This window comes from Salminus brasiliensis, chromosome 18, assembly GCF_030463535.1.
Source record: "Salminus brasiliensis chromosome 18, fSalBra1.hap2, whole genome shotgun sequence".
Classification (NCBI taxonomy): domain Eukaryota; kingdom Metazoa; phylum Chordata; class Actinopteri; order Characiformes; family Bryconidae; genus Salminus; species Salminus brasiliensis.
Genome location: NC_132895.1, coordinates 24,882,629 through 24,900,925, shown reverse-complemented (window position 1 = coordinate 24,900,925; position 18,297 = coordinate 24,882,629). Strand labels below are relative to the sequence as shown.

The following is an 18,297-nucleotide window of genomic DNA, read 5'->3' as shown; positions in this document are numbered from 1 at the left end:
TATTGAGTATTTACAGTTCATGCAGGGCAAAGCCACCAAAACTGCACACAATATAGTTGTATATTATTGTATAGAAGTAGTATATCACCATTGTATATAACTTGTATATTGTTTTTCGCACATGTAGGGTTTGCTATTATTGCTCACAATGGGTTACATGTGGTGAATGTTGTTTTAGAAAGAGGATTTTGTGGATTTTTGTTGTTTTCATTTCAAGAATTTCAAGAAATTCATAAGCTGTGAGCTGACCAGGGCCAGCCAAGAAAAGCTGAGAGTTCAAAGTAAGTATTTGGAGGCAGCCAGTAGTAGTGTGTTAAAAGTGTGGCGGAGAGCGGGTTACAAACTACCACAGGGTAAAATGCAAAATGGGTATCTGATGCAGTTAAACAGGTCCAAGAACATGGCTTACGTTGTTCATTGTCTCATATTCTCATAAGAACCTTATCTGTGGATTTTGACTGTAATCACACTCAGATAGTTGTACCCTGACTGTTACTGTTGTGTATCATTAAAGTATTTTTTTTGCAATAGATGTTCACACTAATATTATCTCAATCTTAATACAGCACCATTCTGAAGCACGTAAACGAGTCAGTCAGAGCTGACCAGGCTAACGTTTAAACTGTGGTTGGTGGCCCTTGATAACCCAATGGATCCTGTCCCACTCTAAACCTCTCCCATTAATGTTTGCTGCGCTCCTCCTAACCCCTTGTGTTTTCCCTCCCGTCCCTCTCTTTCCCATGTACTGAGATGCCCAGTTCCAACTGTTCCAGCCCGGTACCGCCAGGCCTGGCTCAAGGTCTCGTCCTCTCGATCTGAGGGAGTTCTTCCTTGCCACTGTCGCCACTGGCTTGCTCAGAAGAGGCTGGGACCTGGATCTTTTGTTAAGCTGCATCGTGACAACATTTGTTGTGAAAAGCGCTATAGAAATACATTTGAATTATGTATTAATAATAATAATAATAATAATAATAATAATTTATATCCTCCATATAAATTCAAATTCAGTTAAGGACGTTGGGTTTTTGTATGCATGATTAATTAGAAACATACTATAGATGTTATACATGGAAATAAATATCTTTTATGGTGCTGATATTTGCTGTTCTACTTCGTGGTGACAAATGAATTTGATAAACACGCCTCTTGCCTTTTTTCAGTAATCTAGCTCATTTAGCTGTTCAGATATTTTTGGAAATCTCATTTAGTGTAAACAGTAGGCCATTTATTACTGGATTAAATGAACGGTGCTTGCATTAGTTTACCAGACTCTTTAGTGGGTGTTGGATTTTCTCTAATCAGTCAATTGACTATCAGTCTTTTTTTTTTAACTGATGGTGACTTATAATTAATAATGACGTGAAGGTTAAAAGCAAATAAAGCAAATAAATGTATGCACTACTTTCTTTAGTCTTACTCTTTTTCTCATATTCAGCCATAATAAAAAAAAAAAAGAAGTAAATAATAAATCCCCATAAAACAAATTTACACATAGAAGGACATTCTGCATATTTTAGAGAATAATAAAGCATGGCATATTTCATGTGTCATTACTTATATATATACATTTAAATATATATAGATAATAAAGGAAAAATAAACAGTGTTTTTGTACTGTATTGAGGTTTATTCTCTGTAGAGGATTAGAGCCTATTTTCTCTCAGAAAACTGGAACCACGTATTCTGACCAGGGTCTGTAAACACACTCCAATAAACTGTAAGATTATATGATTAAACAGATAGTTACTGTGATTGCTTATGTATTTATTTATTAAAGAGTACTACAAAGGCAGTTCCGTGTCATTTCTGTACTCTTTTTCACTGTATAATAGACAAAATAGACCAATTACCCTCTAACATTTTTCAGGAAATTGGAATTGCTAGCACTAGCTAGCTTTATTAGCCTCAGTGTGCGTGGGTATGGCGCGGGTGAAAGTAGTCCATCCTCTGCAGAATATTATAATACACAATAATAATAATAATAATAACAACAATAATAATATTAATAATAATAACAATAATAACAACAACAACAACAACAATAATAATAATAATAACAACAACAATAATAATAATAATTAATAACAATAATAATAATAATAATAACAATAATAATAATAATTAATAACAACAATAATAATAACAACAACAACAACAACAACAACAATAATAATAATAATAATAACAACAACAATAATAATAATAATTAATAACAATAATAATAATAATAATAACAATAATAATAATAATTAATAACAACAACAATAATAATAATAATAATAATAATAACAACAACAACAACAACAACAACAACAACAACAACAACAACAACAATAATAATAATAATAATAATAATAATAATAATAATAATGAGATACATCTGGGATAAGAGTGAGTCTTTTGCTATGACCTGAAACCGCTCAGTGAACCGGAGAACAGTCTCCACAGAAGCTGCCTAAATGCGCCCGTGTTCTCCTCCTCACCAGCAGGCGGCACTCATTAAAACCGCAGAGAAAGGTTTGAGCGCAACCAGCAGCCAGCATGGCGACGCCTATGCACAGATTAATTGCCCGCAGACAAGCGTAAGTTCCTTAATGTTCTCAAATGTGTGTCGCTGCTTGAGCGCTTCGTTGTTTACTTCATGCAGCTACCGCCCTTTCTCTCGAAACTGGGCTCTCCAGAGCCGCACAGACACCCGCAACCCAACAGCGCGGCGCGGCGTAGCGCGGCGCAGCCCAGCCAGCGCGGTGTGTCTGTGTGTAGCTGCACTTTCAGCCTTGTACTGTTAAATCGTTCAGCAGCTAATCAGAACTTTTCTTCAGGTTGTCTAACACGCCTCAGATATACACAGTTACAGAGTTGTTCCTGAGCTCTCTCGGCAAAAACATGCTGATCAGCCAGTAGCCATTCAGTCAGCCAGCTACTCTACTTTCTGCTCAAATATGGCTTCAACGTTGTGTGTTCATATCCAAGAATACTTACTGGATACTGCTGCCATATGGCTGGCTAGTTATACTAGTCCAACAAATGCATTTACGTTATATTGAAGGCATTTAGCAGAAGCTCTTATCCAGAGCCACTTACAAAAGAGCTTCACTGTTTACTCAGAAAATACCCTTAGCTAGTTTGTATAGACTAGGATCCAGATGATCCCTCTAAGCTTAGATGCTACTAAATACAAAAGTCAGTGTGGAGACCACAATACTCGACACTACTCTTTGCCCAAGTACTCTTGGATAAAGGTGGGTCTGCGTTTCAGTCTGTGTTTGAAGACAGCAAGCGGTCCTGCCATCCAGACACCCAGGGGAAGTGTGTTCTACCACAAAAAAGCCTGGATGCTTCTCTTCCACAGATCTTAAAGGATGGCGGGTCGAGCAGAGCCATACATGAAGCTCAAAGGGCTCTTGGTACTAATCGGCTTTTGACCATTGCCATCAAGAACGGAGGGCCTGGTCCATTCTGGGCTTTGTAGGCCAGAGTTGGCACAGTGGAGTTGAACATGGCTGAACAGCATCATAGAATTTGAGTTATTTATTATTTCTGTAGTGTTCACTTACTGTCATTTAATGCTCATGTCAAGTCAAATTTATTTGTATAGCGCTTTTTACAACTGTTGTCGTCACAAAGCAGCTTTACATAATTAGTACTTAATAAAGGACAGAGACAGAGAAGAAAGAAGGAATAACATGAAGGGTCAAAGACCCCCGTGAGCAAGCCAACGGTGACAGTGGCAAGGAAAAACTCCCTCAGAGCTGGAGGAAGAAACGTTGGGAGGAACCAAGACTCACAAGGGGGACCCATCCTCCTCTGGCCAGACTGTTTTAAACATTAATGATAAAAATTACCAAAGCAGATACAACAGATAGTTAATAGTGGTGATATTAATAGTGTCAGACAGGCATGAGTCCATCTAGGTTTCAGCACGGCCACCAAACAGGCAGCAGCGGCAGGCGGGTGAGCCATGGGTGGTGGCGGGTTGGGGGGGGGACCCGCTGGCCAGACTGGTAGGTGGCAGCTGGTTAGATGCAGGTAGAGGGGACCTCAGCGGGCAATCTTCCTGCAGGTCGGGCTGGGTGGCCATTTACTCGAAGAACGTAAAGAGAGAAAAGTTAGTTCTAAGAGAAATTTTATGGAGTGCAGAGAATGTTGAGAATCAGCATTCATGTGTGCTCAAATCCTCTGGCTTTGTATCCTAGCATTATGTGCTCCTCTCTGACCATGTTCTCACTCTCCGTCTGCCTACAGGGAGGCAAATAAACAGCATGTCCGCTGCCAGAAGTGCCTGGAGTATGGACACTGGTCCTACGAGTGCACTGGTAAAAGAAAGTACCTGTACAGGCCGTCGAGGACGACAGAGATGAAGAAGAAGCTAAAAGAAGTGGAGAATAAAGACCTCAGTGTTGCAGGGTATGTGTTGTGGTCCCGGCTGGGATGGGTCACTTGCAGCACTTCCTGCTGACCAGTGGGCATATTTGGTCTGCAGTTAATGAATGATATTATTTATTGCTTTAAAATATGGGTCGTGAGGATCTTGTTTTTGGTCACTGTCTTATTTCACGAACTATTTAGTTCCTTGTTTTTTTTCCCTTTTAACATCTGTTGATGTTGAAAGCAGATGTAGGGTGCCCTCAAGTGAACAGTGCCATCTACAGACTTTTAAAGGAGCTACATTCATTAAAGCACAATATACCCTCTGTCAGCCCAGCTCTCTCTCTCTCTCACACACACACACACTTCTTAACCTTTTTAGCTATTTTAAAAAGACTGTTTTGACATTTAAAGGAGTTTCATGTGTTTATTGGGTTTTCACACCTTTGCATCCCACACACAATTCTGAATGGCATGAAATGTTTCAGCTCTAATCCTTGATTTCTGTTCTCCCCTTAGACATGGAACAGTAGCAGTGAGTGAAAAGAAGACAAAGAAAAAAAGGTACAGCACTTTTTATTTTCTGTTGATTACTAGAATGCAGTCTCCTTTGGACAAGTGTGTGTGTGTGTGTGTGTGTGTGTGTGTGTGTGTGTGTGTGTGTGTGTGTGTGTGTGTGTGTGTGTGTGTGTGTGTGTGTGTGTGTGTGTGTGTGTGTGTGTGTGTGTGAGAGGAGATTATTACAGCATGTTATAAGTTCTTTGTAAGTTTAGGAGTTTTTTTTTTTTTTCTGCAGAAGGAAAATCTGCACTGTTCTCGTGTTCTATTACATATCTCCCAGAGGCAGATCTGCCCAATATTATTTATTTTACTCCAATATTGGATACACAGAGGGCATTATTAATGTCATGTTGGGTCACTGACTTCTGGTGAAAAATTGTGTATTTTAAAATATTCCAGGAAAAACTATATATATATTTCACACACACACACACACGATCTACTACAAAATATTGTGATGACAATTCCAATTAAAAAGATGAACATGAGATCAGCTTAGAACATGGCACCTTTAGTGGTAGATAAAAGTTTATCCAAGTCAGCTTTCTTTATATAGCGCTTTTTACAACTGTTGCTGGAAAGTAGCTTTACAGAAACCTGGTAATAAGACAAAGGATCAACAAAACAAACCCCAGTATTCAAAGCAATGGCGCCAGTGGCAATGAAAAAAACCTTCAGCACTAAAGAAAGAAACCTTGGGAGGAACCAAGATTCACAAGGGTCTGGTCAAGACTACTTCTAAATGAGTCCTCGTACCACCACATAAGTCCAGCTATTGATCTCAGGTGTACTGATGGTCACAGTACTGGTGGTAAGAATACTAAAATAAAAGTTTAGGAACAGATCTTTAAAGTAAGTAGCACTATTACTTGGCTTGCAATAACTGGATCAAGCTGGAACACCCACCCCCCACACCACAAAGCTTGTGACGCTTTTCCTGTACTTTTCCAGAGATTCCTCACAATTATATCAGATGTAATTTCTGGAAATTGACCGATACAACATGTCTGTCAGTCCTGAATTTGCTCTTCTCTTACCCTCAAAGGTCACATCATCAGTAAAGTAGTGAACCCACTCCAGAAGCAGCCATTAATGCCCACCATGCTTGACATGGCTTGACTTGTATGCTTTGGGGTCATGGGCAGATCCTTTCTGAGCAATGGCTCAGTCTTGGACTTATCTGTCTGTCAGTCATTGTTCCAACACCTTAAAACTTCTAATAGGCTCACTTCTGTTACCCAAATTACTTATCCTTACTACTGAAATCTGTGATCTGCATTTTATGATCTGGCCTCTGTATTTCTGCTCTCAAATTCTTCTTCAAATAGTGGAAGGGTGATGCTGTCACTCCTATTCAGTGCCTGGGTGGCTTGCTTTTCTCTAAAGGTACCATGTTGTACCAAGTTATTTAGCACATCTAGACATTCTGGTCTGCCGTCTCCTATTCGTCTCTTGATCTTCAATGCATTGTCGTCCTTCAGAACGCAGCTGAAGTGTACAATGTACTGACCCAGCACTGTTACTCTGAGATAAATATGGGCCGGTATGTTGAAGCTACCTGTTTGTTTGCTGCTCTTTCAGGTCCAAGTCCTCTAGCGGTTCCAGCAGCAGTAGTAGTGAATCGGAAAGCTCCTCTAGTGACTCGTCTTCAGACAGCAGTGACTCATCCAGCTCCTCCTCTGATGACGACAGCAGCAGCAGTGACAGCGAAAACAGCTCCAGCTCGTCTTCCTCCTCCTCCTCCAGCTCCGACTCGGATTCTGACTCTTCCAGCGGCAGCAGCTCTGACCAGGGCCCTCCGAAAAAAAGGAAAAAGAAGAAATAAATGACCTGTCAGCATTTTTCAGCTGTTCTGTTGCGCTGACTGCAAGGCTGGGAGGAAAAAGAAAATCCCTATTCAAGTTCCAGCTCCCATCCCCTCCTCATCTCCTTTTCTTCACTGCTGTTGATCTTCAGAGGGACCTGAGCAGTTGTGAGCTCAGATGGAGAGAGAGTTGCCGCCATTGCTTTGTTTTCTTTCATTTGTTTACTTTCCATGGAAGTACGCAGTGGCCATAAAGGGAAGGAGATGAAGACTCGGTGGTTCATCTCCAGTGAAGGCTGCAGTTACTTCTGTGGTTTTGATTCCTAACCCCCCCCCCCCCCCCCCCCCCCAAAAAAAAAAAAAAAAAAAAAAACGAACAAATGGTAGTTCTTGCTAGGGTTACTTTTTTTCCCCCCCCTCAATTTAGCTTTTCTCTTTCTCCTATGTTGTCCTCTTAGCAGCTGTTATGATGGTAGCATTGTCCATTTCTGTTTTGCTAAAACTGAAGTGGAGATTGTATTAATGTATGAAATCTAGAGATCTAAAACGAATTCTGGATCTTACGGAGATACTCTTGGTTTCTAAGCATTATGATGTGCAGTAGGATGACGGACCTTATAACAGTTTTACCTAATGTGACCCCCTGAAATAAATGGTGTGTGGCTTTTTTAGACGTGAACTGTCCTGTTTTAGAGTTTCAAACCATTTCTTTTTGCAGGAGAACTTGGGAACTCTAAAATATTAATATGGCCCCATTAACAATCCAAAACAAGGCCAGCTCAGTTTTCTTCCTGTATTTGGCCTACAATTTAAGCTGGTGGCTTTCTTTTCTTTTTTTTTTTATCAAGGGTCAAGCTAGGGTCAAAATAGATTTCAGCAACCGAGAGCAAGATGCTTATAGGTAACCTCAAACAAGAAGACCACCATATTCACCATTTGTGTTTGACACAGATGGAATTTGGCTTCTGCCTTTAACCCATTCATGCAGTGAACACACACACACACAGTGGACAGTGAGTACACATGCCCGGAGCGGTGGGCAGCCATTGCTGCGGCACCCGGGGAGCAGAGAGGGTGAAGGGCCTTGCTCAAGGGCCCAACAGTGGCAGCTTGCTGAGCCTGGGTATCAATAGCCCAGAGCGCTAACCGCTGAGCTATCCCTTACTTTACTTACACGACTAATGGTATATTGATGTCACCTATAAATATAAGTTGTTTATATTCCATACCATAAAACAGCAGATGTTTTATTTATATTTAATTGAAATTCATACAAATATTAGACATATGTGTTTATTATAGATATATATTAGATTATAATATTATTAATTATATTTGATTACATTTTAAAAGTTCTATTATTTATTTATTTCATAAATATGCCTGAACACGAGCATGAATACTTAGTACTACATTTTTTTAGATGGCCGTCCAGTTCTGACCAAAGGCCCGAGTTTGTACTTGTACAAGGGAGCGTCTATCTAAGTTTGCTATGCGCCATTCTTCTCGTCGACTGCCTCTATTCAAAAATAATATCCTTAACATAAGCAAAGCAGTCCAGCTACAAAACTCCCATTTGCTTACAACCCTTCTGTCGACCGTATCTGTCTTCCTATTTCTGTTTTACTTTTTTTTTTTTTTTTTTTTTACTTTGTACGTGCGATCATGAAAGTAGCGATTCCGATTCGATAGCTGAACCGAATCTTATGAATCCTTGATTTGACTTGTGAATTGTTCGATTCATCGAAATGTGCAATATAAAATGCCGAAACACGGCATTAAACTTCACAACACGCAACTGTAAGCGTTTCCTTAAATCAGAATCAACTTCGAAAAAGTCGGTCTGTTAAACTTAATCAGGCTTCATTTTATGAAAAGTAACTAGCGACTTTAAATTATTCAGTTCGTTAAACTGAACCAAACGATAATTTAAAGGAATCGGTTCGTTTAACGAAATAACATACGTCGCTTCGTTACGGTAACTAATTCAAATGTGTCGGTTCGTTTAACTGGAACAAAGTTCTTGTCACCAAATGACTTCATCAAACTCCTCCGCGTTAAAAGTAGCTTAGCTACTATTTCAACGGGAAAACCGTTCGTTAAACTTAGCCCACCGATAACTACTTCGAAGGAATCGGTTCGTTCAACGGAATCAACTGATGACACTCGTTAGGGTAACTCATTCAAATGAATCGGTTGGTTCAATGGAATCAACAACACCTACGTCTAAGGAATCGGTTTGTTGGACTGAATCTAACTTCGCCTAGTTTTCGTTAACCAGTTCAAAAGAATCGGCTCGTTAAACTGAATCAAACATCTTGTCACTAAATGGAACTCGTTCACTACCCTCATCTTCGTGATGATCACGTGACTCGTTAGTTCAGTCTCCACATCTCCGTCGCTTCAACATCCACTCTGGAAAAAAATGGGCTTGAGATGTTTGGAAATTTTGTCAGACAAAACCATGGCGTGTAAACGCCCTTCTGACTCATGGCTTACTTAGACGAAGCGGGCTAACGATTTTTTATACAGTTTTAAGGGATTTTTAAAATTCTCGTCTCCGCTGACACATTAACCTGGGCGCTCCGTGTAGAAAGTGGGGAAAAGACAAAGAGAAAAGAGGCTTTCAGTAGCTACAATGGTTTGGGCCTGAAAGAGGACAAGAGGTAAGCGACTGAAACACCTCCGTTTAAGCATTATATCCACTGTTCCGGTGAAAACATGGGGCAGTTGTTGCAATATGTGTGTGTTAACTTTGTTGAGCGAGCTGCAGTTTCTTCATGAAGAATTAACGTTAATCCAGGAGCTAGTGGGAGTGCTAGCCGCCGCAGCTAACGCTAGCTAGCTGGTTTATTTGACTGCTGTAGCTTCACGTAGCGTTAGCCGGCTAGCCAGCTAGCTAACTAGTCACACGCACAACTCCGGTAAAAAAAGAAAAACAACGTGGTTTTGTTTGTGTACATATTTAATAAAACATGGTCGATGTTTATACGTGGATAGTGCCAGCACGTTTCATGTGCAGTGGTTTAAGTCATTGGATGTGTCACAAGTGTTAGCTAGCTAGCTAACGTTAGCCTGCTAACCTACTTAGCTAGCTAGCTCGCTAGTTAGCAGCAGTCGTTAGAGGCTTCCTTGTTGCTCAGGTCAGTTTGGGTCTGTTATTTTATTTAGCTACGCATTTTATTCACGATCTAAAGCATCTCACTTTTTCACAACGTTTGAATTAGAGAAGCCGCTTTTTTTTTGCCCCACTTTGAATTTGACAATTTGACCAGGCCTGGTTAGCTTTTTCACTTGAGTGCCAGGCAACAGCTAGCTAGCCGTTACAAAAGTGCACCTTACTCCTGTTTACCTTTGTAAACCAGGCCAGTTGTGTAATTTCGGGGTTTAATCGGGAAATCTCGAGGGTGGTTCGTGGCGGCTGTTTGTGCAGCTGAGCAGCAGCAGGTTCACTGTTCAGGGCTGAGGAAGAGGCTTTGTTCTCCCTAAAGTCCTCAGACGATATTTAGCCTCTACCTTACACAGGTGACCGTGAGGGATCAAGCTCCTGTCGTGTAGGATGAGCAGCTTTAGTAGTACACTGCCTGTGCCCACACACACACACACACACACACACACACACACAGATGCTACCGTCAACATTGCCACCCTCTGATAAGAGAACCTGTTCTCTGACAAAACTGTGTGTTCTTGTCATGATACCACATAATCAGCTACTACAGATGGCGTAACATTTTTATTGGCATTATTTTTAATTTTCGTACCTTCTGAAATATTCAATATTGTCTGGAACTGATACCAAACCAGTGTTTTTTTTTTTTGTTTTTTTTTTCCTTCACAGTCAGAGCTTTAAAACAAGTATTTCAGGCTAGATTTGAATAGGACTGGATTGATTTCGTCTTTTTTTCTTTATTTTCTTTCTCAGATTTCTACGGCACAGCCTCAGTTGGTGTAGCGTAGTGGGCGACACCATCTCCACCACCAGCTTCCTTGTGACAGTCTAGGTTTCGAGTTCCCAAGCTGCATAAGCATTCAACGCTACACCAATAAGAGTCCTTGGGCAAGACTCCTACATTCGCCTACCTGTGTAATATGATGTAAATGTAAGTAACTCTGGAATAGTGTCAGCCGAATCACATCAGTGTAAAATGTAATGGAAAAACAATCAGCTACATTTTTTAGTCTTAGTCAGGATTTATCAAAGTGATTTATTAGTCCAAACTGTTGGTGTGTGAGTTCCCCTCCTTCTCTCCTGTGTGTGTTCACTTCATTAGCAGAGGGATTGCTTGTCTCATGACCTCTATCCGGGTTTAGATTACCCTCTTTACGACTGTTCTGTAAGAATCAGGGCGGCAACATTTTTTTTATGGTATTCTCTGGGCACTTTTGACCTTTTGATGTTAATTCTGTCTAATCGGAATCGCATCGTCGTATCAGTTAACAATCCATTTGGCAGCGTCCCTTTTGCACTTGGAGACCATTTTAAAGTTGAGCTTGGTAGGGGAGGGGCAGCCAGTGGAGTAAGTTTTGCTGCATAATTGGCCAACGCGCTCATGCATGGCCCCAAGGCTGCTGCCAGGCATAGCGTAATCTGTGTGGCACGGACAGTAAGTCCTACACCACTTGATTTGAACTAGGACAGACCTTCTGGTGCTTATGTAACGTGCACACACGCGCACACTTCACTTCAATAGCTTATGACTTCACTTGAAGGTGGCTGTGCACATTTTGGTGGCAGAAGGCCTAACCGTGTCCACATGTCTGTTCAGTAAACTGTGGTGGCAGCAGTTGCTTTCTGGAAAGCATCAGCTTTTGAACACAGGATTGCCTGTTCATAAACACTGTTTCAAGTCCTCCTTGCACTGTTTCCTGTTTTAGTTTCGCTGCCTGGCGTCAGTTAACTGTTTCCTATGGCGCTCTTTGTGATGAAGGCCGCGCGCAGTCTTCGCATCAAAACATTATGTAAAACGTTATGTAAGCAGCAGCCGTAAAATGATTTTGGGTTAGAGCGTTTTAGCCTGTTTGGCCGCTAACGTCAGGCTGTTTCTTCATGATTCGCTGGAGGGGGGGGTGTTCATGCAAACCCTGACCCAGTCTGCTCTTCTGTTACGGTTAGGAAATGGAGCTGAAAACCTGCAGTGGTTTTTATGTAAGAGCAAGTTTTTCTGCTTGCTGAGGTGTCTTGCTCATCTTATCGTAGCATTACTCAGGACCATTTCTTGGTAATTGCACAGTGCCTTGTCATGTGTAAAGAGACATTTCCCAGGGAAAGGTCACCATGCATACCTAATGACATTTTTGCTGATAATTTGACATACAGAACATGAAATGGGAGTAATGATGCTGTTTATAATGAAACATGCAGAGTGCTAGTACTGATCTCCACAATATGCTTGTGAGTGTATTGTGTATCACGGTCAAAAATTGTTGGGTTGTTAAATTCCTAGTTTGACAAACCATTTTGGGTGGCTTTGAAAACTGTATTTACGTTGGCATGGTTAAATAATGAGAGTTTGGTACATGATAACAAAAGGTGAACATTTGAATGTGGTTGTTTTCTTCATTAAAAAGAAAATCAGACCTGATCAAAATCAAGCAGGCCAATTCAAAAACTGTTAGGTAGCAAGAGTTTTTCTTCTATATAATATTATTATTTTGTTAAATGGTAAGCAGGAAAGATGTAGTGAAACAAAAATAATTAAAATGATTTACAGGCTGTAGCAGCATGCTGCAATGTTACTTGGAGCTACTATCACTCGTATACGGCCAATGAAGTAAAATAAAACGTCAGCCAATGCTACATGGTGCAGTGTTATGTTACCATTACAGCCGCGGTGCAGAAATTACTTTTAACATCTTATAATTCTGTTATGCTGCTGTCTTAAGACAGCAATTGACAAAGAGAAGCCTGCCTCAATCTCCACTTTGCAAAGCTTACAGCACGCTACATTGTAGGATCACTGCATGTAGTTCCGTAATCAATGACATCAGTTATGTCAACGAGCCTTAAGTGACAGCGAAAGCAAATGAATAATGTGGATGTCTGAGCAAGGCTAAAAGCTAACCCTAGCCGACTGGCTTTATCATCTTTTCAGCTTGCTAACCACACACCACAGAACAGGATAATAGCACAACCATTGCAGTGAACTGTAAATCAGCCAATCGAAGCAGGGCTCATTAAATTATTTATGAGCCCATCATAAAGGAACGTCAGTGTGTTTCATTCCAAAAACATTATAAATTGGACATGTTAAGCTGGGTTTGGGCGTTTTCTCACCCCAACCAGTCACATATGTACTATTATTCTACACCATAGAACAACTTGAAATGCAGAACAAATGCATTTAGTGGCCGTTAAATAAATGGAGAAAGAAATGCTTGAGCTCATGGTAGTAGATGTTGGATTTGCCTCAGCATTTGCGGAACATTGCTCTTAAACTTCCACAGTGCCGTGTGTGTGTGTGTGTGTGTGTGTGTGTGTGTGTGTGTGTGTGTGTGTGTGTGTGTGAGTGTGAGAGAGAGAATCAGATCGTCCACTGCAGCTGAACCAATGATTGGTGTGGCGCACAGTGATTGGTGTGGCGCAACAGATAACACCACTACCTGCCACTGGGCTACCACACCATGTGGGAGACTGGGGTTCGATTCCCAGTCTAGGTGACTATGCTGTGCTACACCAATAAGAGTCCCTGGGCAAGACTCCTAACACTACACTGGCCCACCTCTGTAATACGAGTAACCTTGTAAGTCGCTCTGGATAAGAGCGTCCGCTAAATGCCGATAATTTAATGTAATAAAAAGAAAAGCTGTCAGTCCAGTATATAGACCTTTTTAGAGGAAACATTTCTGAGCCAGATTAAAACTGTACCTGTACCAGAAAGTAATTTCCCGTAGTATTAGAGCTGATGTCTGTTTGAAAAGTAGGACATCCAAAGTACAGATTTTTGCCCAGCATCTCTTGGGAAATACCTTTGCCTTTAACTGTCAGTTTCAGTGTATGAGTGTACAGAGCGTCTTCACAGGATGTGTGAACACACTGTGGCGAGGAGAGCTGTTATAAATGGTCAAGCCATTGAAGGTCACCAGTTTGCTGTAAAATATGACCAAATCTCTTTAATCCATTTGAATGCGTCCGCCAGCTACACAAACAAAAACCCTATTCATGTTTCTGCCCATTATTTAGAGAACTTTTAATGTAATTATTATAACGCTGACAGTGTTCCAGTGGAAGTCAAGGGACCCACCAGGTGCTTTTTAACCTGGCGTTTTATTTGCATTTGCACAATAGCACAATAGTCTGGGTTTAAATAACTTGCAGAAACATGAGTCACACAACTAATACAAAATGTCCTGCCATGTCTTGTGAACAGAGACCAAATAGATAACACATTAACAGTAACAGGCAAGCTGACACCAAGGCATAAATTCAGTCACTATGTTGGAGTGCTGTTTGTGTTCTTAATTATGGGGAAAAACCCATCATGTTTTACTCAGTTAAACTCTCATGATGTGATTGCTGTGATGAACTATGCTCATTTTAAGCTTTGTTATGTAGCGATTACATTGTCCGTACAGTCCCTTTTTGGCCAACTGATGGGACAGCATTGTTTTGGGGGGGGTCTTATTGCACAGCTTTTATCGTGTTCTAACTAGTTATCCACTCTTTAAGTGCTAAACCAGATAGATCGAAGGTAAATGATCTGCCTTGCAACTGGATGCAGTTGTTCTGCCCTTGACTGAGGCATATTGCATCATGCAACACGCTAGGGACGTGTGCCAGCATCCCAGCAGGTGCGCATGTTTTTGTGTCCACGCACATGCATAACGTACAAGGAAAGCCATAGGACTGCACATTGATGAGGGAGCAAGGGCTAATTACATTAAGTATGTACACCTAGGCAAGTCTATAATGACTGTTGGGAATAACAGGGAACATTAGGCTAGGTAAGTGTCCAGAGGGGTTTCTTTATGATTCCCACATTGCAGTCGATTGCCTCAGCGTGATGGGACTACTGGTTATTTTAGGAGGGTTTCCCCTAGCTCATGCTCAGGCTCTTGCAGAAAACAGACCATGTCCCTTTAAGAAATGTACACTGTGCTGCTTCAGGCTGGAGGGGAGGGAGGGCTCTGTTTGCAGATCTGTCCTGTGATTGGCCGAGCTCCTCTCTGAGCCGTGACCTCACAAAGCAGACTCGCTCTCTGGCAAAAATAACATCTCCTTATATGGAAAGAGGTGGACTGCACCATTTCTCTCCCACTAGAGGTGTGAATGTCTTTTTCCTGAGTCAAACCTTTATAAAACTATCAACTTGCTCAGAATGTTGAAAGGCAGCGACTTCAATCTGTCATTATTTATTTCTCTGTTTCAGAGACCAGGGAGACTATTTGCTTTGTTTGGTTTTGCAGAAGCCTTTAATTAGTTTAGTGGGAACTTTGCTCCCTAGTGTAGTAAAGATTGAAATGTCTGCCTTGTCAGACGTTCATTTTGAGAAGAAGCAGAGCTGTTGGTACGAGACAACAGCTGTCATTTACCAAAGGTTGATTCACAGCCACAAACCTTATTCAGAATTAAGAGTTTGTACCATATATAAGAGTGTGTGCTGCATTCAGTTTGTCTCTCGCTGAATGAGCCTTCTGTCCAGCTTTGATGTATTGTACTTTGGCAATGCTCCCCCTATGTCCTAAAGAATAGTATCTCCCACAGACAGCCTGTAACCTCCCTCCCGAAGTCAGATTTATCTCAACTGCTAGGAAATATGCCGCGTCGGATGAAGTGTGTATGCAGCTGATCAGAAAAGTGATTGGGACCGACCAAGCGGGGCAGTCGGGAGCACCACCAAAGCGTCTGGAGTTTTATTCTTAATCCTCTTCCAATGGTTCTTTGGTTGAGGCTATGGCCTCTCAGTCAGGGTAAGCACTAGTGCTAGTTTTGCTTAGCCATGGTTCAGCATAGTAACTTTAGTGCTACTGTTGACAAAGTTGTGGCCCTACAGACAACCAACCACATCCTCAATTTTGTGATGTCGATGCAATGGCAGGGAACATAAAAAATGTGAACACTAATCACCTTGTTTTGTTGTACCTTTCAGTCAGATTAAACTCAGAATAGTGCTCATCCATGTTTGTGTTTATAGGAGTGTAATAATCTATAGATACTGCAGGTCTGTCACGTACAGTAATTGGTCAGTTTAATGCGCATAGATCAAGTGTAGTTATCGACTTTATTGTGGTTATTATTGTTCTATGTTGAAGGAACACCAACTAAACTAAATAAATATCCTAGTGTGTCTCTAAGGCATTAACATTATCAAGGGTTTATTTTATGATCGTAAGATAAATGTCATTAGGATTCTATTTTTATGTCCACTTTAACAAGGAGAGAATGAAAAACACCTGAATTTGGTCACTAATCATTCACTCTTCCACATGGTATAACATTAATACGCTGAAGGTGGACAAGGCGTCTGAAATTCTACTTTACTATATTGTACATTTAACCAGCTCTATGTTCAGCAGCTGGTTTCTAAATTGTCATGATTTTCAACCAACGCTACTGAAACTGTTGAAATAAGGGGGGCCTTTCCAAGTTTGAATCACTGAACCATTCACACATTTAATGAACACCATCATAAGTCTTTCCGATGCAGCACAGAAAGAAACTCTGCAGGCCAGTTACTTCAGTTGATCCATAATTACCAGTAACATGTGCTGAAGACAGCTGTAATTTGATTGAGGTGTGGAATGGCTGATTATCATGCTACTGCCTGGTAAATTATGTTTGAGTATCTTTGTCTTGCAAAACAGCTGACCATCAAGGAATCGTTCACATGCTGTTCTTGCCACTGGTATCCACTGAGGAACACGGGCCTTAGTCTTACACCCCCCCCCTTTCCGTTTCAGGGCAACCCCCATCAGCAAACCTTTAGAAAGTGAGTTTAGGCTGAGTTCTTTTAACATATGTTAAACAGGTCCTCTTCCACCCCCTATAGATTGAAGTGCCATCAGACTTTGATGTTGATCTAATCAATAATAAGAGTGACCTGACTCCTGAAATTCAGTCTCGTCCGTTGTTACTGGTTTGTGTTCCAGGATCAAAAAGGAATAATTCTGCAAGACCAGGCAATGGCTAGTTATTCAGCTTGTTTTGTTGCTGGCTGACCCTTCTGGGGGTTGTTTACTCACTTGTTTCCCTTCCTTACCACTTTCTTTACCACTTGAAACATGTTAATATAATTCTTGTCCTGTAGGTCCATAGCGCTGGTGTTTTTACACTTAGTTGGCAATGTTAAAGCCTAAGCACATTTTGGAGGAGCTGGAAAGAAGGAAAGTGTTCAGAGTGCTTGATTTGCTGCTTAAGAGTTGTTTTTCAATAGGAACTTGCTGTCGTGTTGTCCTTTTCTGGGTAGCTTGGGTAGCAAGAAATCCCTGCCCTCCTGAATGACTTCCTGTCTACATGACACTGGCATACTCTCTAGACATTTGCATGCGTCAGCAGAAAATATCATGGCAGCAGCTTTTTCAAGTACCATGTTTGTCCCAGGCAAGAGCACTTAGCACTTTTGGTTATCTGAGTCCACCTCTGGGCTCTCCAATGACCAGGCCACACTAACCCTCTTGCTTATCATCTTCTAAATCTAACCAAGAGGGTGATTAAAACCTGCCTGACTATTGTTGTCGGTCATCTCAGATTCCCTTCAAGTTGAGATGCCTCTGCAGATCACATATTAGCTATTGTGTCGCAGAATATGCAATTGCCCCTGGCTAGCCTGCAAAGCTCATATTACATGTAGGCCAGATGATTAAACAGCACTTTCTTTTAAAGAGTGTTAGGACAGGGAAATCTTAACTGTAACGTTTAATAATGACTGAAACTAAAAAAGCTTCACCTTCACAAACAGGTCTTAGCCCTGTGAAGTGTAGAAGAGTTATGAATGCCTTTAATGTGATTTTATGGTTACAGTTTCAGGAACGACGTCTGCCATACGGACACATTGTCTAATTTAGTTTGGTTTGCAGATATCAGTGAAGAAGTATAAAAAATGAATAGTCCGGTTGTGTACTCTGAATAGGAAGAAAAGGCTTAAAGTTTATGAATTAAAATCCTCTTCAGACCATTCAAACATCAGTACTTCAGTAGCTGTCTTGTTTTGCCATTGATGCTCACATGTATGAGTGTACCTTGGGTTCAAATGTGGACTGAGGCTTTGGAAAGCTGTTTTTTTCCCTCCAGTTCTCCATGCTTAGTGACTGTGTCTCTGTTGTTAGCAACATGAACCGTGAAGACCGGAATGTGCTCCGTATGAAAGAAAGAGAAAGGAGAAATCAAGAAATCCAGCAGGGAGGAGAGGCTTTTCCAGCCAATTCCCCTCTCTTTCCTGAACCTTATAAAGTTGTAAGTTCATTTTTTTCCTCTTTTCTCTTTGATCTTTAGTTTGTTGAAGCTTGGTTTTGTTTATTGTTTCACAGATTTACTAGTCCTAATCTCTAGCAAAAGACTGTTTTACATTAATTTGTGATGTTCGTATTAAAAACCACAGAATGAGGTAAGTAGGCCCGATTAAATG

The 18,297-nt window shown here is 40.9% G+C and overlaps 2 protein-coding genes across 2 annotated transcripts in view; both read left to right on the top strand.

Annotated features, from left to right (window-relative positions):
* The first annotated feature begins 2,511 nt into the window (after positions 1-2,511).
* Positions 2,512-7,071, top strand: zcchc10 (zinc finger, CCHC domain containing 10). The gene is made up of 4 exons (XM_072662235.1): positions 2,512-2,582; positions 4,246-4,407; positions 4,888-4,932; positions 6,511-7,071. The coding sequence occupies exons 1-4, from the start codon at positions 2,542-2,544 to the stop codon at positions 6,752-6,754; spliced, it is 492 nt and encodes a 163-aa protein (XP_072518336.1). The 5' UTR covers positions 2,512-2,541; the 3' UTR covers positions 6,755-7,071.
* Positions 7,072-9,143: 2,072 nt separating this feature from the next.
* The window catches only part of aff4 (AF4/FMR2 family, member 4), a 29,356-nt gene continuing 20,202 nt past the window's right edge, over positions 9,144-18,297 (top strand). Inside the window, exons 1-3 of the mRNA XM_072661835.1 lie at positions 9,144-9,399; positions 10,659-10,836; positions 17,999-18,125. Coding sequence (XP_072517936.1) covers positions 18,003-18,125 — 123 coding nt within the window. The 5' untranslated portion in view covers positions 9,144-9,399; positions 10,659-10,836; positions 17,999-18,002. The remainder of the gene's footprint in view (positions 9,400-10,658; positions 10,837-17,998; positions 18,126-18,297) is intronic.

What these genes read in the sequence shown, in the direction of transcription:
- zcchc10 (XM_072662235.1), top strand. Translation starts at nt 2,542, where the DNA reads ATGGCGACGCCTATGCACAGATTAATTGCCCGCAGACAAGC. An exon ending in AAAGACCTCAGTGTTGCAGG is followed by an intron (nt 4,408 to 4,887) that starts GTATGTGTTGTG and finishes TTCTCCCCTTAG; the next exon opens with ACATGGAACAGTAGCAGTGA. An exon ending in AAGAAGACAAAGAAAAAAAG is followed by an intron (nt 4,933 to 6,510) that starts GTACAGCACTTT and finishes CTGCTCTTTCAG; the next exon opens with GTCCAAGTCCTCTAGCGGTT.